This window comes from Diabrotica virgifera, chromosome 4 (genome assembly GCF_917563875.1).
Source record: "Diabrotica virgifera virgifera chromosome 4, PGI_DIABVI_V3a".
Lineage (NCBI taxonomy): Eukaryota > Metazoa > Arthropoda > Insecta > Coleoptera > Chrysomelidae > Diabrotica > Diabrotica virgifera.
This window is the reverse complement of record NC_065446.1, coordinates 27786126-27809666: the sequence shown is the minus strand read 5'-3', so window position 1 is coordinate 27809666 and position 23541 is coordinate 27786126. Positions and strand designations below refer to the sequence as shown.

The 23541-nt window shown below is 33.6% G+C and overlaps 3 protein-coding genes across 5 annotated transcripts in view; 1 reads left to right on the top strand and 2 right to left on the bottom strand.

Moving 5' to 3' along the window:
• The window catches only part of LOC114349376 (protein disabled), a 103597-nt gene extending 102575 nt beyond the window's left edge, over positions 1-1022 (bottom strand). The window contains exon 1 of one of the 3 annotated variants that reach the window (XM_028299726.2): positions 935-1022. In XM_028299726.2, coding sequence (XP_028155527.2) covers positions 935-965 — 31 coding nt within the window. In that variant the 5' untranslated portion in view covers positions 966-1022. Of the gene's footprint in view, positions 1-430; positions 902-934 lie in introns of those variants that run through there. The other 2 variants (XM_050648085.1, XM_050648087.1) reach the window with 2 other exon arrangements.
• A 520-nt stretch (positions 1023-1542) lies between these two features.
• Positions 1543-9110, top strand: LOC114349327 (U7 snRNA-associated Sm-like protein LSm10). The gene is made up of 2 exons (XM_028299665.2): positions 1543-1932; positions 8879-9110. The coding sequence occupies exons 1-2, from the start codon at positions 1722-1724 to the stop codon at positions 9088-9090; spliced, it is 423 nt and encodes a 140-aa protein (XP_028155466.1). The 5' UTR covers positions 1543-1721; the 3' UTR covers positions 9091-9110.
• A 7283-nt stretch (positions 9111-16393) lies between these two features.
• Positions 16394-23541, bottom strand: part of LOC114349326 (ATP-binding cassette sub-family C member 4-like) — a 148472-nt gene continuing 141324 nt past the window's right edge. The window contains exons 16-17 of the mRNA XM_050648982.1: positions 18003-18418; positions 16394-16890 (exon numbers count right to left, since the gene is read on the bottom strand). Coding sequence (XP_050504939.1) covers positions 16617-16890; positions 18003-18418 — 690 coding nt within the window. The 3' untranslated portion in view covers positions 16394-16616. The remainder of the gene's footprint in view (positions 16891-18002; positions 18419-23541) is intronic.

The following is a 23541-nucleotide window of genomic DNA, read 5'->3' as shown; positions in this document are numbered from 1 at the left end:
TTTTTGTTCATAGATTATTCATTTAAAATTATCGTTTATAGATTATTCTTTATAAACCTTGTATTATATTATTTAAATCACTCATTTCACCAGTTTTCACATATCTAGAGACTCCAAAAAAATATGTAATGCATAATTTTTTTATAACTTTATATTTGGCTCTATTTTATAATGACTAATAAAGACAATGTAATATTTACATAATTGACATTAGTAATATAAGATGATCTCGAATAGGAGAATGTCGAGTATTTTATTAAAGCAGAGCAGATAAAAAAGTGAATATGCAGTAGGTGTGATGGAGAACAATATTATATTTAAGAGGCATTTGCAAAATAGTTGAAGTTGTATGTATTCAACAATTTCATGCAGAAATATCCACTCAATGGTCAGTCTGTGAGTGTCACTTTTTCAGATGAAATGTACTTACATTTTAAAGGACTTGTCTTTTTTCTTAAAGTTTGCATTTTTTAACAAAAAACGAGCTACTTATAATAAATTAAAAAACTGATTTGACCAGCTGGTATCCACAAATCACAAGTTATCACATCTAATTGACTTTCCATAGTGTTCATCCTCTTTTACTTGCTTTCTTCAACTTGTTTTAATTTCCACTATTGTAAATTATTTTTAGTTTATATCGCATAGTACTAAATTGCACAATCTTCATATTGATTGAAATAATCCATTGATCTACCCACACTCAGGGGTGTAGCATAGGGATGTTAAGTTTGCAAACCCTGGAGCATGCTCAGAGGACAGTTAACTTTATCGATTCAAAATTAAATACAATTTCGCCTGTAATTTATACAAATAAGAGTATTTACTGAAATATATCAGAACTTTTTTAATTAAACTATTGTGTAAACTACAATCTAAGAAGCTTTTGATTGGCTTCTTAATAAATAAATAGGAAAAATGTTGTGTACAATACCGTTTTCTGAATCAATCATTTCTCCATTCATACTTAAACAATTGTTACTTTAGTATTTTTAGAAATGTTCAAAATTATTTTTAGGTTTTCGGAAATAATGACATTTCAAAATGTAAATAAATAAATAACAGTACTACCAACAATTTGGAAAATATACATTTAAATATTCTATAAAAAATATGAATTCTAAATAATTAAACATATAATCATATTTTATATATTTTCATCTATTTAAATCCATTAAAGTATATAATTTTGAATCAAATTTTATTGTATTATGCACTTTAAAAAACTAGATCAAATATTACCTCTGGAGAGGCCTAGAAAAAAAGAAGACCCGTGTTCCTTCAGTTTTTAGCATAGACATAATAAAGATAGACTAGGTAAGATATGGGTCACCCTGTGCATCGATAACGCCGAGATCAAGGACGTCATTGGTCAATATTCAATTTGAGTGGTCTAGCCATCTTTGTCTGTCATGTGCACGGGATCGCTTGGTTAAAAGAGATCGATGATCACCAATCGACTGCTCACGCGTTACGCTATTTTGCTGAGTATGCCCTGTCTATCCTTATTATGTCTATGGTTATTGACGTTCATTAAGATAGGTTAGATCTGATGTGTTGTTTTTGTTTTGTTTTTTGTCGTTTTTTGTTACTATTGTTATAATGTTAAATAGTAGTTAAATAATAGTAAATAAACATTTTTTGTAAAGCATAAAAATAAAAGTACTGAAATTTAACTTTAATTATTAATTATAAACATATAGCTCATAAAATATTGAAATATGACCGAACCCATACATTTGAATACTAGAGCTAGCACCAAAAAAGAACTATTTTTTTATCATAACTATTTAACAGGCCTCATTAAAGCTTTAGAAGGTGAATATACAGTAATAGATTTAAGAAACGAGAGCAGTATTGCAGGAAGAATCTCAAGAGTTGATGGATTTATGAATATTGATATGGATGATGTAATATTTCGGGATGCCCTAGGTAAAGTTCTGTTTATCGTTTGTATGTACATATTTATATAAAATGGTCGATTTTCAGTTAAATTCCATTATACCCACAGCGATATAATATACTATGTCGCTACACGGTATATTTCGGGGTGCCCTATGTAACATTCTGTTTATCGTTTGTGTGTATATAAAATAGTTGATTTTCAGTTAAATTCTATTGTACCCACAGGGATATAATATACTATGTCGGTACACTAGAATTTAAGCCTGTAACAAGTGTAACGCATGGGGAGCTTTACTATAATATTATATCATATCTCATATTATATTGCAGAAATATCGCTCACTATAGTAATGAGTGGGCCTGCATACATGGAACCATAATGTATATTTTTATGTGTTCGATATATTACAGTACAGTAGAACCTCGATTATCCGTCAGGGCACCGGACCAAGGGTATGATGGATAATTGAAAAGACGGTTAACAGAACATTAAAAAATTAAAAATTCATAGTACAACTCTGAAATTTCATTTGTATGTTTTGTTTGACAATATAAGAGGGATTTGTGTTCGTACAATCGAATAAATTTAAAATATTCTGAAATCTTTGTTTTCTTGTTGCTTCACATTTTGCGACGGCTGAATTTCTTAATCGGCATGAGATCATGCAATCTACTTTATTGGCTTCTTCTTGTTGAGAATACCACTCGATGAATTATTGCATGTGCGATGCAGCTTCTCTAGATTATTTACGCAAATCTTTGTCAGTTATAAAAAGGTTCATCAACATATCTACAGTCAAATTCCAAGCCTCTGTCAGCTTCTGAATCTGTTTGGTCTGCCTTTGTTGCCATTTCAACGATTTCTTTATCTGTCAGCAATGGCCATTTGTGTCCTCATCACAAATCAAATTAACTTTTTTTTTATTTTTTTTACATTAAAATTTTTGCTTATTTAGTCAATACAACTCCTGTATGTACCCTGACGGTTAACAGAGGTGACGGTTAATGGAGAGACGGATAATCGAGGTTCCACTGTATATCTCAAATACATATGCTTCGTTGAGCGATATTCTATATTAGGACGTATTTCATTCCTTGCTATACTTCTCACTTTTCATTCTACGAACACGAAATGCGATTTGTTTGTAATTTATATCCTATTTTATGCCGGCTATTTAAGTTCTAGATTCTAGACAAACACCAAGAACGCAGAGCTAGGGAATCTTTTAAGCAACTAGTTTTTTACTGATTTCTTTTTACCTGAGGTAATATGACCGTATGCGCGCCAATGGAGAATATAAAATTCTTAATTGCATGTCAAAAAATGCGCAATAACTATCTCTTAGAACCTGCCAAATTTCATTTGCATATCTCGACCAGTTTTAGAGCAATAAATACATCATGACTTTGTAAGAAAAAATTCAACATCCCATATCTTGGAAACGAAGCATTTGCGGACATATGTTTATAAAGCAAACAGTCATTATTTTTTCATGCAGAATTACCCCTTAAAGTTTGTCGCATTTATTTAGAAACAGCCTGTACTGATGAAGAACATGGCTAGTTGTTAAACTACCTAACTTTTTTATTATCCAACATAAGCGAATGAATCAAAAAACAGAATGTTAAGAAAACCTGAGGCTATAGTTAAGTTTTAACTTCAGTATTTTATAAATGCTAAAATATTCCACAGGGTGTTGCGAACTTTGAGAAAAAAACAGTTTGATTGGTCCACCCAGTACTGCCGTGCTTAGCGAAAAGGCTGTATCTGCAAAAATCTGAAAAAATTAAATTTTTACTTCTTTCTAACCCAAATGTGCATATCTATCTTATTTGCTTACTAAAAATGACGTAAGTTAAGCCAAAACACATTAAAACATTTTCTTATGCCGTATCCTGTATAAATGTATACAAATTCTTAAACTAAAATCGATTTTACTCGAATGTGATGTCTCTGCAGATACGGCGTTTTGGCTAAGCACGGCAGAGTATATAATGAAAATTTACCCGTTAAGTAACAATATTATTACAGCGATATTTATTTATTTATTTATTTATATACGGGATTACCCCCATTACAAAACATACAGTATAAAATCAATCTCTGACTAGAGTAAAATAAATCTTAATTACACATTAAACAAAAACGAAATATTAATAGTTATCCATTACACATATTACATCTATTACACAAATCAGTTAAAATAAACAAAAAAGTACCTGTCAAGCTCTTTTAATCCGATTCTTAAAAGCAGCCAAGGAGACACCAAACATTTCCAAGTTATTCTCGTGTATAATTTTTAGTGTTCGCTTAATGGGCGAATGCATACCATAGTTTGTTCGATGAAAAGGTATATAAAACAAATCGACATGTCTGAGACTTCTGGAGGGAACATAGAAATTAATAGACTGGAGAAGTTCAGAACAACAAATTAAACCATTTATTAATTTAAACACAAATACCAAATCAGAGTTATCTCGTCGAGTTTTTAATAAATTCATGTTGAGTGTTTTTAAAATATAGGTATAATCATGATTAGTAATGCGTATGTTTAATTTGTATGCAAAATATCTCAAACATTTATTCTGCAATCTCTCCAACGTAGTAGAATGAGCTTGGTATTGTGGAGACCATACAATAGATGCATATTCCACTTTAGATACAACCAAAGCATAATATACCGTTCTTAAAGCCCATACAGATAGTCTCAGACAGTTGCGAATGATAAAGCCAAAAGATTTTAATGCATTTACTGTTACATTATTTATATGTTGCACAAAACGCAACTGCTCATCAAATGTGACTCCTAAGTCTTTTATTGTTTTAACATAAGACAATTCATTTTCATTAATTGTGTAAGAAGTATCATATTTTTTATTACTTCTAAAAAAGCTTATATAACAGCATTTAGCAAAATTTAAATGCAAAATATTATTCTCACACCAAATACTCAACCGGTCTAAATCTTCTTAAATTGTTAAAGAATAAAGCTATAACATATTAAAAAATCACTTAAATCGACCAACAGGTTTAAGTTTATGGCTCTGACACGCAGTGTGGTTGTTTTTAAAATTTTTTTTAAGCATTTCTAAATTTAATTTTTTTTTTGTTTGTTTTCTCGCTTTTGTTTAGAACCTTTAGCCACGTAAATACATATAAAATTAGTATTCATTCATACAAAATTGTACAGTATACACTTATAAATAAAGAATAATAACAAATAAAACTTACAAATAACAATTATTTGTACTTACTATGTTAATAAATAAAACTATACTAATTATTTTTTTTTCTTCTTTTTATTATTATTTTTGAAGTGAAAACTTCTTTAGGGACGTTGTGCGATTTTTGGATAGGGGAAAAAGCATTGAATTGGCGAACGTTATCGCGACCGTCATCGCGACCGTCATTGCGACCGTCATCCATTATGCTATATATTATTTGTATGTATATATAAATTGTATAGAAGTATGTAAATTTAAAATAAATGTAAAACCTATTTTACAATGGGAAAAAAGGATTTATTACGCGACCGTCATCGCGACCGTCATCTCTTCAGCGAAATAAATTTTGTACGTATCTATATTATGTATATGTATACAAAAATGGTATAGAAGTATTTATATATAAAATAAATGTAAAACCTATTTTTGGATGGGGAAAACGGATTTATTTCGCGACCGTCATCTCTTCGATGAAATAAATTTTGTACGTATATTTCTTGAAGTGAAAACTTCTTTAGGTACATTGTGCACTTTTTGGATGGGAAAATGTATTAAATTTGCGGCCGCCATCGCGACCGTTATCGCTTCGAAGAAATAAATTTTTGAAATGAGAACTTCTTGAGGGACGTTGTGCACTTTTTGGATGGGGAAAAAATATTAAATTAGCGACCGTCATCGCTTCGACGAAATACATTTTTGAAGTGAAAATTTCTTTAGGGACGTTGTGCACTTTTTAGATGGGAAAAAAGTATTGAATTAGCGACAGTCATTGCGACCGTCATCGCTTCGAACAAATAATTTTTTTAAGTAAAAACTTCTTGAGTGACGTTGTGCACTTTTTGGATGGGGTAAAATTATTAAATTAGCGACCGTCATCACGACCGTCATCGCTTCGACGAAATAAATTTTTGAAGTGAAAACTTCTTTTGGGGACGTTGTGCACTTTTTAGATGGGGAAACAGTATTGAATTAGAGACGGTCATCGCTTCGGCAAAATAAATTTTTGAAGTGAAAACTTCTTTAGGGACGTTGTGTACTTCTTGGACCGGAAAAAGTAATAAATTAGCGACCGTCATCTCTTCGACGAAATAAATATTTGAATTACAAACTTCTTTAGGGACGTTGTGCACTTTTTGGATGAAAAAAAATATTAAATTTGCGACCGTCATCGCTTCGACGAAATACATTTTTGAAATCAAACAAATGAAATAGAGAATGTGGAAAAATTCCCTTACGAATAACTCACACTGGATGTGTGAGTTATTCGTAAGGGAATTTTTCCACATTCTCTATTTCATTTGTTTGATTTCGTACGAGTGGTTGTTAAACCAGTACCTGTGGATCTTTTGATCACTGAGTGTGTTTCAAAGATCTACATCTTTTGTTTTTTCATCAACATTTTTGAAGTAAAAACTTCTTTAGGGGACGTTGTGCACTGTTTGGATGGCGTAAAATTATTAAATTAGCGATCGTCATCGCTTCGACGAAATACATTTTTGAATTGAAAATTTCTTTAGGGACGTTGTGCACTTTTTGGATGGGAAAAAGTATTAAATTAGCGACCGTCATCACAACCATCATAGCTTTGACGAAATAAATATTTGAAGTGAAAACTTCTTGAGGGACGTTGTGCACTTCTTGGATGGGAAAAGTATTAACTTAGCGACCGTCATCGCGACCATCATCGCTTCGACGAAATAATTATTTGAAGTGAAAACTTCTTGAGGGACATTGTGCACATTTTGGATGGGGAAAATATTAAATTAGCGACCGTCATCGCGACCATCATCGCTTGGACGAAATTAATATTTGAAGTGAAAACTTCTTGAAGGACGTTGTGCACTTTTTGGATAGGGAAAAGTATTAAATTAGCGACCGTCATCGCTTCGAAGAAATAAATTTTTGAATTGAAAATTTCTTTAGGGACGTTATGCACATTTTGGATGGGGAAAGAGTTAAATTAGCGACCGTCATCGCTTAGACGAAATAAATTTTTGAACTGAAAATTTCTTTAGGGACGTTGTGCACATTTTGGATGGGGAAAAAGAGTTAAATTAGCGACCGTCATCGCTTAGACGAAATAAATTTTTGAATTGAAAATTTCTTTAGGGACGTTGTGCACTTTTTGGATGGGAAAAAGTATTAAATTAGCGACCGTCATCGCGACCATCATCGCTTTGAGGAAATAAATATTTGAAGTGAAAACTTCTTGAGGGACGTTGTGCACTTTTTGGATGGGGAAAATATTAAATTAGCGACCATCATCGCTTGGACGAAATAAATATTTGAAGTGAAAACTTCTTGAGGGACGTTGTGCACTTTTTGGATAGGGAAAAAGTATTAAATTAGCGACCGTCATCGCTTCGAAGAAATAAATTTTTGAATTGAAAATTTCTTTAGGGACATTGTGCACATTTTGGATGAGGAAAAAGAGTTAAATTAGCGACCGTCATCGCTTAGACGAAAATAAATTTTTGAATTGAAAATTTATTTAGGGACGTTGTGCACTTTTTGGATGGGAAAAATTATTAAATTAGCGACCATCATCGCTTCGACGAAATAAATATTTGAAGTGAAAACTTCTTGAGGGACATTGTGCACTTTTTGGATAGGGAAAAAGTATTAAATTAGCGACCGTCATCGCTTCGACGAAATAAATTTTTGAATAGAAAATTTCTTTAGGGACGTTGTGCACGTTTTGGATGGGAAAAAAGTATTAAATTAGCGACCGTCATCGCGACCATCATCACTTTAATGAAATAAATATTTGAAGTGAAAACTTCTTGAGGGACGTTGTACACTTTTTGGATGGGAAAAGTATTAAATAAGCGACCGTCATCGCGACCATCATCGCTTCGACGAAATAAATAATATTTGAAGTGAAAACTTCTTGAGGGATGTTGTTCACATTTTGGATGGGGAAAAAGAGTTAAATTAGCGACCGTCATCGCTTAGACGAAATAAATTTTTAAATTGAAAATTTCTTTAGAGACGTTGTGCACTTTTGGGATGGGAAAAAGTATTAAATTAGCGACCGTCATCGCGACCATCATCGCTTCGACGAAATAAATATTTGAAGTGAACACTTCTTGTGGGACGTTGTGCACTTTTTGGATAGGGAGAAAGTATTAAATTAGCGACCGCCATCGCTTCGACGAAATAAGTTTTTGAATTGAAAATTTCTTAAGGGACGTTGTGCACTTTTTCGATGAGAAAAAGTATTAAATTAGCGACCATCATCGCTTCGATGAAATAAATATTTGAAGTGAAAACTCCTTGAGGGATGTTGTCCACTTTTTGGATGGGGAAAATATTAAATTAGGGAACTTCATCGTTTTGACGAAATAATTTTTTGAATTTAAAATTTCTTTAGGGACGTTGTGCACTTCTTGGATGGGGAAAAGTATTGAATTTGCGACCGTCATCACTTCGCTGAAATACATTTTGTACGTATATAAATTATGTGTTTGTATACATAAATGGCATAGGGCATACGCATCGCGTGTATGATATAGGCACAGCACTTCTTTTTGGATGGGGAAAAAGCATTGAGCTCGTAAGCATTTACTATAAGAAGTTTTCATTTCTTTTGGCACTCCCACGAGTGCGTTCAATTTTTTTAAATTTGTAATTTCTTTTTTTAATCTTTTTTTATATAATTATTTTTTTCTGCTACAAAATTAAATTTGAAATTAATTTATACACAATATCGCGTAGACAATGAATTTGACAGATCATTTTTTTTTAGGTAACGAATATTGCTTTGAACAATTTTTTGTCCGACATCGGAATATCAGGTATGTACATATTCCGAAAGAACTGAATTGTATGGAGTTGATTCAAGAAAATATTAGTGGAATGAGAAGGGTTAAGCCGGATAAAAGAAAAATAACTTTCAAACAATTTAGAGCATTAAAATACCAACAAGAAACTGTGAGGTCTCTTGGTAAAACTAAGTAATAAAGCCTTATCAATTATTATTGTTGTGCCTTTTTATTGTCACCCAAAGGTAAAATTATTGAATCACTAATCAATGAATATGATTTATACTTAATTAATAATGTTAAAAATCATCTGAATTCTACGTTAGATTTAATTTTAACAAATTTAACTGAAACAAATGTTATCGAGTCAGAATATTGTGAATATTGATCGTTATCATCCTCCTTTAGAAATTGACATTAGTTTCAAAACGCCAAATCAAACTATTGTAAATGACACAAACTTTGCACCACCAACATATAATTTCAAAAAAGGTAACTACAGTGGATGATCATATTATTAGAGCCACCTCAGAAAATTTTACTTTTGTTTAATAATGGTATGTACGTTTTTTTCTTTATATGGTCCACATTGCCTTTGAAACATTAGAAATGGATGCTATGTTTCTGTTGGAGTGATTAGTATTGAATATTAAAGTTTTTATTTCTGCTTGTTTTTATGTCTTTGGATTTCCCATGATGTTCTGGTACAACTACTGTAACGAACGCACAATTTTTACTAAATTCACAAAATATAGCATAGGACTGTCAGAATATCACTAGAGAGCAATGGAAACTCACAAAGTTTATTATAACTCTAAACACCAAGAATACAAAATAATAGGCACACGAGTTGCAAGCTAGGCTGGGCAGCACTGACAAGCAATGGCATCTGAGTCACGCATTGCTACACATGCATGTTGCCACTATTGTCAGACTATTTATTGCACTTTCATAAAGTGTAACAAGACAGCCAAATGGAAACAAATTAATTAATATATGATACAGCTCAATTATACAGGATGAGTCATGAGGAACTGTACATACTCGTACCTCTTATAGACCCAAACGAACTAATTTTTTAAAGACGGACCTGATTTTTTTCTAGTTTGAATAAATCAGTTGATTAGGTGGTAATAGTGTAACGATTGACCAAAATAAGAGACACATCAATCTGACCATTCAAAAATGATGACGAATACAAATTTTCTTTCAAAATGCGAAACTCGCCCTGCATATTAAAAAACAATGGGAGTAGACACTTTTTAATGGTCATTTGTTATTCCCATAGGAGCCTCTATACAAGGTAGGAGTATCTACAGTTCCTCATGACTCACCCTGTATACCATTCCTCTAAAACATTGAAGTTTTTAGGTGGCTCTAATAATATGATTACCCACTGTATATTCAACTGCATTATCTGATATACAACACTAATTGGCAAGAATGCGTCAATTCAAATTCAAATAATCCAGAAATATGTGTCAATCAACTTTATAGTACTCTTTATCATATACTAGATCAATGTATTCCACATAAGAAGGTAAGCCAATCAACGAAATATCCTTTTTGGTATTCAAAAGAATTGATTAAAAAAATTAAATTAAAAAATAAATTTTTTAAGAAAACAAAAAGATGACACATATTTACAAAATTTTTATGAAGTTAGGAAAGGGAAAGATGTTAAAAAACTTATTAAAAAATGTTATAGGGATATATTCAAAATATTGAAGGTAATATAAATAATAGTCCTAAAAAGTTTTGGCAGTACCTGAAAGGGAAAAGATCGAATTCAACACTTGCATATATAAATATAAACATGAAGATGAATGTTACGAATCTGAAAGTAATATAGCAAATGCTTTTGCACGTTATTTTAAATCTATATATTCTAACACTAATCCAATAATAGACTCCTACAAGGAATATGGAGTTAAACAATTATGTGTTGATTGTATAACTCTAGAAGAAATCAATATTGCAAATAAGTCTTTAAAAGGTAGTGCAGCTATAGGTGTGGATGGGATTCCTTCTTACCTGTTTAAGGCGTATTCAGAAGTCCTGTTACATCCCCTACAAATGATATTTATGTTTAGAGACAAGCACGTTTCCGGATGCGCTTAAGGCAAGTAGAATAACTCCTATCCACAAATCTGGAAATACGAGTTTAATATCAAATCATCGTCCTCTAACAGTATTGCCTTCTCTTTCAAAAATCTTGGAAAAAAATATGTACAATAGACTGTATACTCATGTTTCAAAAACTTTAATGGAAGAACAACATGGTTTCATAAACAAAAAATCAACTCAAACAAATCTGTGCATTTTCAGTGACTATATTGCTTCATCCATATATAATTCTCAAGTTGATGTTATATTTACTGATTTAGCAAAAGCCTTTGATAGAGTAAATCATTCAGTACTATTAAAAAAACTGAGGTCATATGCACTTTCTGACAAACTTATAAAATTCTTTGAATCTTACCTTACCAACCGTACTAATGTAGTCAAATTTGGGAACTACTACTCAGACAGTTTTATAACCGGGTCAGGTGTACCGCAAGGTTCCATCCTTGGGCCTTTACTTTTTGTTATGTTCATAAATGACATCACCGATTATATAAAATTTGCCAAGTTTCTTCTATTTGCAGACGATTTGAAATTATTTCTTACAATAAAAAACGAACATGACTGTATTAATTTACAAGATATTCAAGGTATATCCACATTCTGTAAAAATAATGATTTGAACTTAAATGAATCAAAATGTAAACTATTGACTTTTTCTAGAAAGCGGGAAATGATAAGAACAGATTATTTTATTAACGAAGTAAAACTTGAAAGGTTAACAAAAATCAGAGATCTATCTAGGGGTGATATTCACTAGCACATTATCAAACTAACTAATGATTGTTATAGACAGTTAGGCTTTATCCTAAGATCCAGTAAAGAATTTTATTGTGACACTACAGTTAAGCTTTTTAATGCACATATGTGAGGTCAAAACTCGAATATTGTTGTACCATATGGTCATATGGAGTCCATCCACCATATCACATAGTGATATGATAGAGAGGATTCAGAAGAAATTTTTAAGGTCTTTATATCTAAAGAAATTTGGGATTTATCCTTTTAAGGTTTCCTATAACTTGCAGAGAATGCTTTTTGTTTGACACTGTGTTATTGAGCGAAAGACGTAGAAATGCCCAAATCATTTTCATATTTAATATAATTTATCAAATCATAGATTCTCCTACGATTCTTTCATTTATAAATTTTAATGTACCAGACCAAAGACTTAGATGTAGACACACTTTATTTAAAATAAGACCTTGACCTATACAGGGTGTTTCATTGGTAAAGTAACATACGTTAACTGTAGAAAGAGGATACTTAGGCGGTCTCAAAAATACCATACTTAATGGGTCTTACTCCATTAATAACAAAGATACTGGGTGTTTTATCGATTTTGCCATTTTCTTAATTGGTTTATAACTTTTTGACCACACTGTATATTTATTTTATATTTGGCACGCAAATATCATTTAAGGCGTACAATAGCATTACTAAGCATACAATAGCATATACCTCGCATTGCTAAGGCGCGTCGAGTAATATATCACTACTATTTCGGCGACTTTAGAACAGTACCTCCGATTACAACTCTGAAACCGGAAGTCGGAGGTCAAATTTCTCACCTCTATTAACATCTTTGGGTTATATGCTATGAGCTCGTAGGTAGAGGGGATAATTAAAAATTCGCGAGCGCCAGTAGTGACAAGTCTGTAAGCTTTTACTGGAAATTTGACATAAATGTCAAAGTGATTAATTTAAAACATTGAAATTAAAAACATTAATAGGAAATAATATTAGTTGGTCAAAGCTGTGGTGTATATTTTTTCCTTAAATATACTTACGTTTTAAATGCTGAATTTAAGTTTTTTAATATTTCGTAATATGTAATTATAAATTAATCTAAGCGCCATGTACACGATAATTATTGTGAAAGTATCCGAAGTAAGAAATTAATATTTTATTAATAGAACGTTAAAATGATTAGCAAAATCTTTAAAAAATCAGTGAAGCTCAGAGCGTATGGTTCTTATTATGAGCATTTTTCAGTGCGTCACAAATGATAGAAAAAAAGGTTAGTCCGTGATAAATACACACTTATGACATTTATTCTAACATGACATTTTAGTTAAATCTGACAGTTCTCACATTTTATTTGCAATTTGGTATAAAAACAAATCAATTTTGTTTATTGCATTTATAAAATGGTATTTTCTTTGATTTGTATAGTCTTATAAATTGTACAGATTAAATTTTTTTATATAGAATAAGATAATATTATTTAACATTATATTATTAGCGCCATCTATTGACAACTAGATTAAATGTTATAAATGTCACCCACGAAATGTAATCAGCGACGTGCGTTTTTTCTGTCACATACAATTTAATGCGTTAGAGAGAAATCGAAAAACTGTGACGCACTGAAAAATGCTCATGAAAAGAACCATATAATCACTCATTCGTAACCTCATTTGTCATTCTATCTGAATGGAGTAAGTACCTATATATTTGTTGTCGTCTTGCTAAGGATGAAAGAGTAAACTAATAGAGTAAAATAATAGAGTAGAATAATAGAATAGAATAGAATAATAGAATAGAAGTCGCGTCAAATAATATATCGCGTGTACTATTTCGGCGACTTTAAAACAGTGCTTTGGTGTTGCAACATTAAAACTGGAAATTCGAAATCAAATTTCTCACCTTTAATACCACCTTTGGGTTATAAGCTTTCATCCGACACCTTTTTTGTCATTCTATCTGGTATAATGACAGATGAGTTGTGTTTAGCAACTTTACCTTATATCATTATTTCCGCTTCATATACTGTCCTCCTTTTTCACACATCTTTAGTGCAATAATTGAATCTCTCTTCAGTTTTGTTGAGAATGGCACATTTGTCATGCAGGGCCGTAACTACGTTGTTAGGGGCCCCGGGGCAAAGGTGATCTGGGGGCCCCCTGCCTGGTTTACCCCCCAGCGGAAGGCGGGGTCCGGAAAAATGTTTGATATTTAACACCTTGAAAAAGCATTTTAATGGATTCTATGACTGAAGTTTCTTGAACCTACATATTGCTGTTTTAGTTGACCAACACAAAAACATTTTGAAATCACCTTATTTTTATTCGCTTTAAAAAAATTAAAAGAAAAACAACAAAATGAACAGATAGTAAAACAAAATGAGATAAATACAATAAAAAGAAAATTTCTTGAAACTTCAAAACCGAATAGAAAAATATAAAGATATGAAGGTTTATTTAGAGAAAATGCAGGAAGAGGTGAATCAGATTGCTGAGAAGATACAACAAATTGAAAAGGTGGAAGAAAAATTCAAGAACGCGGTAAGATTCGATATGGAAAAAGTGGAAGAAAAATTGACATAGATAGGAAAATGTCAAAAATAAGGAGACCGTCGGGAAGTAATTGTATACATCTCTAATTAAAGTAGAATCCTATATGACGAGGATATTAGAAAACGATATCCGGTACCTTCAGCAGTGACACTCTTGAAGCCGAATACCGTCACTGCTGTTAGATTTATTATGCTGTGGTACTGGTAGGGCTGATTCAAATGTGTTCATTCCATCTTACCCTTACCTTTCTGTTCAATATGTGGTACCATGTGGTTCCGTTCACGTACCAAGATGTGGTCTGGGCTAAATTGGTTAAGACAAAGTAGCTGGGACCGGGGGCCGCTAATCCGGTTGCATTTTAGTTTTTATTTCACCAAAATAACTAATTTCCTCACTAACAATTTATATCTTTACGAAAGGTCTAGGGGGCTTCAGCTTAGCCCGAACCCCTCTTCCAATGGCATGTTAGCTTTTATTACGCCGAAATAACTAATTTCCTAAGTATAAATTTAAATTTTTATGTTAAAGTCTCGGGAGCCCCGGCTCAGCTCAGGCCTCAGGGGCCCCTTTTAAGGGTTCTGTTCCAATTGCATTGTAGTCGAAAATACTAATTCCTCCAGTGAAAAATTAAAATTTTATTTTCAGATGTAGGCCCTGTAAGGTCTTTTTAAAATTGTGTCATTTGAAAATATTTCGTTGGGATCGGCTTTTAAAATACATATTTTTATTTTTCTCGTTTAACTCGTTAAAAAAGGGGTACATGCGGGGCCCCCTTGGCCGGGGGCCCCGGGGCACGGGGTGTTTAAAATTGTGTCATTTGAAAATATTTCGTTGGGATCGGCTTTTAAAATACATATTTTTATTTTTCTCGTTTAACTCGTTAAAAAAGGGGTACATGCGGGGCCCCCTTGGCCGGGGGCCCCGGGGCACCGCCCCGGTTGCCCCAATGGTAGTTACGGCCCTGTTGTCATGTAACCATACCTACATAATATCAGTCAGTACATTATTAAGGCTATGGGTACATAATTCGCAAATATTTTACGTGTATCCTTACTTTTTCTGTCTTTACACGGCAAATTACGTGTAGTAAAATTCAGACTGGTATGGATATGTAAACATTACTAGAATGTCATTCTACTTGAAAATGTCATCATTAATTTAAAGAGATGGCTTTTGAATGCTCTTGGATAACTGTTATTTTTATAATTGCAAATTATTAATTCAGTTAATAAATGTGATAATTTTTTCACTAACTATGTATTCAGTGATTGTAATAATTTATTGTACAACAAAAACTAATACTCAATCGAGAAAAGAGGAAAAGTGTTAAAGTGATTTTTTAATAATATATTGTTCTTATGGAACGCTTACAATTTTGAACATCTTTAACAACAAAATACTTGGATCACAGAATATATTATCCTGATGTATTCTCTGCTTGGATCTTCCACAAATAATACACAATAAATAACTTTTTATTAAGTTCACGTCTTAAATCAATTATTTATCAAATACACTATATATCAATAATATTTAATCAATAACTCAAAATATTCCCGATGCAATGTCAAATATTTAAAATTGTCACTGATTGTCAGTGTCTGACTGACAATATATGCTGACAATATTATATTCGGCTGAGTGCGTTGTAAGACAAAGATAGATTTGGAAAATATTACCACGGCATTGTGTTCATTTTTTTCGAATCCTGAAAAAAACAATAAATATTTTTGAAAAATTTAAACGCAGAATGAAAGACTAAATTATTACCGAGGGCCGAAAGTCCCTTAGAATAAATAAAAAGTTTATTTTGAATGAGATATTTGAAATTAAAAATCACACTAAATTTTCTCTTAGTTTTTCACCCTTGTAACTTATTAAAATAAACATTATAGAAGTTCTCAGGGACTTTCGGCCCTCGCTAATAACGTAATCTTTCATTCTGCGTTTAAATTTTTCAACAATACTTATTAGTTTTCTCAGGATTCGAAAAAAATGAATCCCCATTTGAATAACATTGCAGCCGAAAATACGTACCGATCCTCTTAAGACATTTTATTAAATAAACACAACAAGTAGGGTAACGCAAAATAAGTATATTTAACACTTTTGCATAGAAATGTTACAGTATAAACAATTGAAAAAGGATAATTTTGTACGTAAGATATGCATCTTAGTTAGCGGCTATCGTAAAGCAGCTTAATGTAAAAATATATCAATATAACGTACTTAATGGCAACAAAATTTGTAATATTTTAATTACATTTAACTCTTTAGTGAGCAAACATATTCGCTACTTTTACTCTGGTATTGCTTGGAGTTTTTGATAACTATCTGAAGCAATTTTTCTTAGCTGTTCAGCTGTTGTTTTACCGGTTTCAGCAACCATACTGTAAAAAATTCCGTTTTTCTTTTGAAGAAGTAAATGAGGATGATCAAATTCGGATATTTGTCCAGCGTCCATAACTAATACTTTGTCAGAGTCCATGATTGTGTTAAGTCTATGTGCGACGGTTATCACAGTGCAATCTGAAAACTTTCTTCTGATGGTTTTTTGGATTATAGCATCGGTCCTGTAACAAAATAAGACTTTAATAATTTATTGTAATGAAATGATATTTTATGGTACTTTTTTATTTCTTAAGCATTCCCTATACCTAACTGATTTAATTTGTTAGTTATTCGTGATTCTGTAAGCCAAACGTTCCAGTTGCTTTGTTACCATTACTAATATGAATTTTTCTAATGAGTAACTGATTAATATGGATTTTGTGCTAGAACTGTATAACAAAAAATTTATTTTCAGCAATTTCCTGAGAGACGACAACCAAGAAGATAAACTTTTGAAAGTTTACGAGAACGATTTCAACGGACTAGACACTTAGATTAGGAGAAATCTAATCGAACAAAAGCTATTGTAAATGAATAAAATGAATTAAATGTAATCCTTAATGTCACTGAGAATCTGAATATTAGTATAGGTACGACCGCTCTCGTAATCTAAATGTCTAGTCTGGCGAAACCTTTCTAGTAAACTTTGAAGTTTCTCTTCTTGGTTGTCGTCTATCAGGGAATTGCTATTTGGACCATGCAGAGCTTTTTATGAAGAATCACTTTTTTTCGTAAAATTAATAATAAAAAAGTTTTCCATATGGATACAACTTACAGGGACATACTGTATAACACTATAATAAAAAGTATCGCAACATATGGTTGCGAAGTTTGGCCCCTAAAAGACAGAACAGAGAAAATGCTTAGAGCAACAGAAATGGACTTCTGGCGCCATTCGGCGGGAATATCTAGACGCGACAGAATAACAAAAGAGAGTCCGAGAAATCATGGGGGTTACACATACTATGGTTGACGACATCAGGACGAAATAACTCAGCTGGTACGGACACGTAAGGAGAATGCCGGAGAATAGAATACCAAGACAGATCCTCGAATGGCAACCAAAAGGTAGGCTCAGACCAGGAAGGTCTAGAAGAAGTTGGAGAGGAGTTGATAGAGAAATCGGGGACAGAGAACTGGAGGACGATTTATGGAATGACAGAAAGAGATGCAGATTGGAAATCGGAAGACGTCGAAGAACGTTGTGAACCGATATTATATATACCTTGTATAGGCGACCATGGGAATACAAGAGAGGATGGAGATAAACAATTTTAGCGGAATCTATACTTACTGTGGATCTACATTAGCCGTAGCTTCATCCAAAATGAGAACTTTGTTATTTTTGAGAATAGCTCTTGTCAAACAAATCAACTGTCTCTGTCCAACGCTGTAATTGGAACCTCTATCCATGACTCTATTATCCAATCGATTGATAACATTAGCAGGATCTTTTAGTTCTACATCTCGTATAGCTTTATACAAAACTTCGTCTGAATATTCGTCGAATGGGTCCAAGTTGTATTTTAAAGTTCCTGAAAATAGCACTGGGTCTTGGGGAATAATCGAGATTTTTAAACGGAGATCATTGAGGCTAATGTCTTTGGTGTCGATATCGTCGATTTTAATCGAACCTTCAATCGGGGCTAGTCTGAATAGTGCTTGAATTAAGGACGATTTTCCTGCTCCGGTTCTACCAACAACTCCAACCTAAAACAAACCAAATAAATTGCTGTGATGGATTAATGTTGAAATTATTCTTATGGATTTTTCTTCTTAAAGTGCCATCTCCTCAATGGAGGTTGGCTACTACAATTGCAAACCATTGTCTGTCTTCAGCTGTTCAATATTTAGCCCTGTCCGTTGTGGGATATTTCTTAGCTACGATAGCCTTTTCCTTCCTAGTCCTTTCCCTCGATATTTCCTTTCACTATAGGCGAGCGGCAGCAACCCCTAAAATCACGTTATATACCTACCGACCACGAAAATCAACTTTCAGGTAAATGACTAATGACTTTATGTTTTCGAGGTCGCTGAATCCGAATATGAAGTTTATTTTTATCTAATACTAGCTGACCCGGCAGACTTCGTACTGCCTCAATAGATAAAAACAAACTTTTGTATACAATAAACAAAAATGCTCGATGTGAATGAGTTTTTATTATTATTTTTAATGAATTACACATTATGTTTGAAGTAATAAAGTTTAGTTAGAAGTAACAAAATAAAGTTTGTAGTGCAACAGTTACAATCTTAAATTTGTTTATCTTATAATGAATATAACAGCTTTATTTTATTTACATTCAAAACAACCCTGTATTTATAATATTATAATTGGGTTCGGGGTTGTCCAACTATATATGTAGGTGTTGATTAATCAAAATTAAATTAAATTAAAATTAAATATGATTAAATAAAATGAAATAAAACTTCCTAAAATTGAATAAAAGTAAATAAAAATAAATAAATCTGGATAAACTTAAATAAAAAAAATAAATAAATTTAAAAAAATAAAAGTAAATACAATCTAATAAAAATAATTAAACTTTAATAAAATGAAATAAAATTAAAAAATAAATGGAATTAAAAAATGAAATAAAATACAATAAACGAAAATAAATACAATACTTAAATTAAATAAAATTAAATAAATTTAAACAAAATTAATTAAAATTAAATAAAATTTTATACTTTGCTGCTTGTTCTTTTCGTGCGTTCAGAACTTTTCTCCTGCTTGCCGTTTGTCAGAAAAGTTCGGTGTAGAGATATCTTTTGAAAATTCCGAAATATTAAAAAAATCATATTTTGCCCAATTTAAGTGCAAAAGTTAAACAGTTGAACTTTTCTTTGATGAAATTTGTTGGTCGTTCTTCTTCTGTCCTCAGAATATTTCTATGGCTTCAGATATTGTATTTCGGACACCGATTGCGCTAGAGAAAAAATTTTAGTACGGTTCTGCTCGGAATTCAGCAAGGAGTACACCTACTTAATTTCGTATTTTTCACGTCGAATTTCTAATTCTGCTTGATCGTATTCACGAGGTAGGAGAGAAAATGATCATTAAAATAAACTCAAACAAAACCAAATTTTTAGTGTTTAGTCGTGACCCACATCCCGATGCAAAGCTTCAATTAAACGGAGTCCAAGTTGAGAAAGTTCACAAAATGACATATTTGGGAACTGTGATAACGGACCAACTAGATCCAGACATAGAAATAAAACGTAGAATATCAACGACTAAAACTACTTTTATGAAAATGAAGTCATTCTTTGCAGTTTAGAACCAAGACAAAGAATGGTTAAGTGCTATGTTTGGTCCGTATTTTTGTATAGTGCAGAAGTGTGGACGCTAAAAGTATCGATCATGAACAGAATTGAAGCATTGGAAATGTGGATTCATAGACGGATGCTGAAGATACCCTGGACAGCAAGAAATACTAATGAAGAAGTACTAAGGAAGGTCAACAAAGATAGAGAACTGCTAAAGACTGTTAAACATCGAAAAATGTCTTATCAGGGACATATAGTGAGGGGAAGTCGATATAAAATATTACAACTGAACCTTAAAGGCAAAATAAAGGGCCGTAGAGGTGTAGGAAGAAAACAAGTTTCTTGGTTAAAAAACATTCGTGAATGGACTCAGATATCAAATGCAGGGCAACTATTCCATATTGCAGAAGATCGAGAAGCCTTCGCAATGGTGATCGCCAATGTCGGATAATTCTGATATGGCACGTGAAGAAGAAGAAGACTAATTTCGAGTTTTATTCGAGAATCATATAGCAGTCTTTTGATTGTTTCGAACGATTTTCTGGCCTGTTCTATTCTCGATCTTATTTCTAAATCAGGATTTAGGCTGCTATCGATCCCATGCCCCAGATACTTAAATTTATTGACCTGTTCTAAAATGTGCCTGTTTATTGTACAAGGTTGAGGTACATTGTGGTTTTTTCGGATTGACATCCCTTCAGTTTTATTACTGTTTATTTTCATATCGAATTGTACACTCCATCCTTGCAATCCTGCAGCGCTTCTTTAAATAGAAACTCGGAACAAAGATTAAATAGTAGGGGTGACAAAACACATCCGTGTCTAACTCTTCGAAAAATGCTTTTTCAAAGTCTATGAAGCACAAAAATATATCTTTCTGTTGGTCGTAGCATTTTTGGGCCAGAACTAGTAAACTGAACAGGGCTTCTCTCGTTCTCATGTAGGCTCTGAATCCAAACTGATCGTCTCAGGTGATTTTTATAGTAAACGAGGGCATTTAGCACAAAATAAATAAAATTTTAAATACAGCACATAGAGACTTGCATTTTTTTGCATTATGTTCAGGATGATGTCAGGAAAAAGTCTACTATTCAAAAATGGGTGGAAATGCATAATTGCACTGTAAAGTGCATAAAATTCATCCAAAATTGCATCAATATAAAAATAAAGTCAAATTCAGTATATTAAGGAACAAAATTTATGATTTGGGGGGTTTTTGGGGTCACTGAATACGATTACGCAATCAGAACTGACACCCGAATCACCTGGTGCCCAAGGTCAGTGCAAGAGACGTCATCTTCTGGAGTTTCGATGGTTTTCGGCATTAAATCGATGCAAACGGATTACTCACGGGTTTTAGGTGTCACTAAGTTCTAATATGGTGCTAATATGCCATCAAAATTGACCTCCGGAGTACCTGGTGCACAGGGTCGCTACTAAGACACGTCATCTGGAGTTTCGAGGGATTTCAGCACTAAATTGATGCAACTTGACTATTCGGGGGGTTTTGAGGTGGTTAAACACGAATATGCCATCAGAACAGACCTCTGGATCACCTAGTGCCCAAGATCACTGCAAGGGACGTCACCTTCTGGACTTCGAGGGCTTTCGGTATTAAACTGGTGCAAACGGATTACTCGGGGGTTTTTGAGGTCGCCAAACACGAATATGCCATCAGAATATACCACCGGATTACCTGGTGCCCAAGGTCACAGCAAGAGACGTCATCTTCTGGAGTTTTGAGTGCTTTCGGTATTAAATTGATGCAAACGGTTTGCTTACGGGTTTCTGGGGTAGCTAAACACGAATATGCCATCAGAATTAAATTTTGGATTACCTGGTGCCCAGGATCGCTACTAAGGCACGTAATCTTCTGGAGTTTCGAGTGTTTTTGGCATTAAATTGATGTAAACGGATTACTCACGGGTTTTTTGGGGTCGGTAAACACAAATATGATATCAGAACTGAACTCAGGAGTACCTGGTGCCCTAGGGTCACTACTAGGGCTCGTCATTTTCTGAGGCTTTGCACTAATGTAGTACCGAAAACTATCGAAACTACAGAAGATAAATTGCCTTAGGCACCAGGTACTCCGGTGTCTGTTCTGACGGCGTATTTATGTTCAGAAACCCCAAAAACCCATGAGTAATCTATTTGCATCAATTAAGTACCGAAAACCCTCGAAACTCCAGAAGATGACGTGCCCTAGTTACCAGGTGCTCTGGTGTTTGTTTTGATGACGCAATCGCGTTCAACAACGCCAAAATCCGATTAGTAAGTAATCCGTTTGCATCAATTGAATGCCGAAAATCCTCGGAACTACAGAAGATGACCTGCATTAGGCACCAGGTGCTCCAAGGGTGAGATCTGATGGCGTATTCGCATTCAGCAAACCCAAAAACCTATGAGTAATCCGTTTGCATCAATTGAGTACCGAAGACTCTCGAAGCTCTAGAAGATGACGCCCCTAGCAATAACCTTGGGCACCAGGTTCTCTGGGATTCGGTTCTGATGACATATTCGTATTTAGCGACCTCAAGAACCCCTCAGTAATCCAATTACATCAATTTAATGCCGAAATTTTTCGAAACTCCAGAAGATGAAGTCCCTTGCAGTGACACTGGGCACCAGGTGCTCGGTGGGTCTGTTATAATGGCATATTCGTGTTTAGCGACCTCAAACACTCCCCGAGTAATCCATTTGCATCCGTTTTATGCCGAAAACCATCGAAACTTTAGAAGATGACGTGCTCTAGTAGCGATTCTGGTCACCAGATACTCCGGAGTTCAATTGTGATATCATATTCGTGTTTAGCAACCCAAAAACACGTAAGTAATCCGTTTGCATCAAATTAATACCGAAAGCACTCGAGACTCCAGAAGGTGACGTCTCTCGCAGTGACCTTGAGCACCAGGTGATCGAGAGGTCTGTTCTGATGGCATATTCGTGTTTAACGACTGAAAAACCCCCCGAGTAATCCATTTTAATTAATTTAATACCGAAATCTCTCAAACTCCAGAAGGAGGACGCCCCTTGCAGTGAGCTAAGGCGCCAGGTGCACAATGAGTCGGTGTTGATGGCATATTCGTATTTAGCGACCTCAAAAACCCGTAAGTAATCCGTTTGCATTAATTTGATACCGAAAGCCCTCGAAACTCCAGAAGATGACGTCCCTTACAGTGGCCTTGGGCACCAGGTGATCCTAAGGTCTATTCTGATGGCATCTTCGCGTTTAACCACCTCAAAAACCCCCCGAGTATTCCAGTTACATCAATTTAGTGCCGAAATCCCTCGAAACTCCAGGAGACGACGTGCCTTAGTAGCCACCCTGGGCACCAGGTACTCAGGAGGTCAATTTTGATATCATATTCGTATTTAGCAACCCCTAAAATCGCCGACTAATCCATTTGCATCTATTTTGAGCCGAAAACCATCGAATCTCCAGAAGATGACGTCTCTTGCCGTGACCTTGGGCATCAGGTGATCCGGGGATCAGTTCTGATGGCTTAATCGTATGCAGTGACCCCAAAAACCCTCCAAATAATAAATTTTGTTTCTTAGTA

Coding starts and splice junctions, on each gene's coding strand:
- LOC114349327 (XM_028299665.2), top strand. CDS start 1,722: ATGACCGAACCCATACATTTGAATACTAGAGCTAGCACCAAAAAAGAA. Junction 1,933..8,878: donor AATATTTCGGGATGCCCTAG/GTAAAGTTCTGT, acceptor ATTTTTTTTTAG/GTAACGAATATTGCTTTGAA.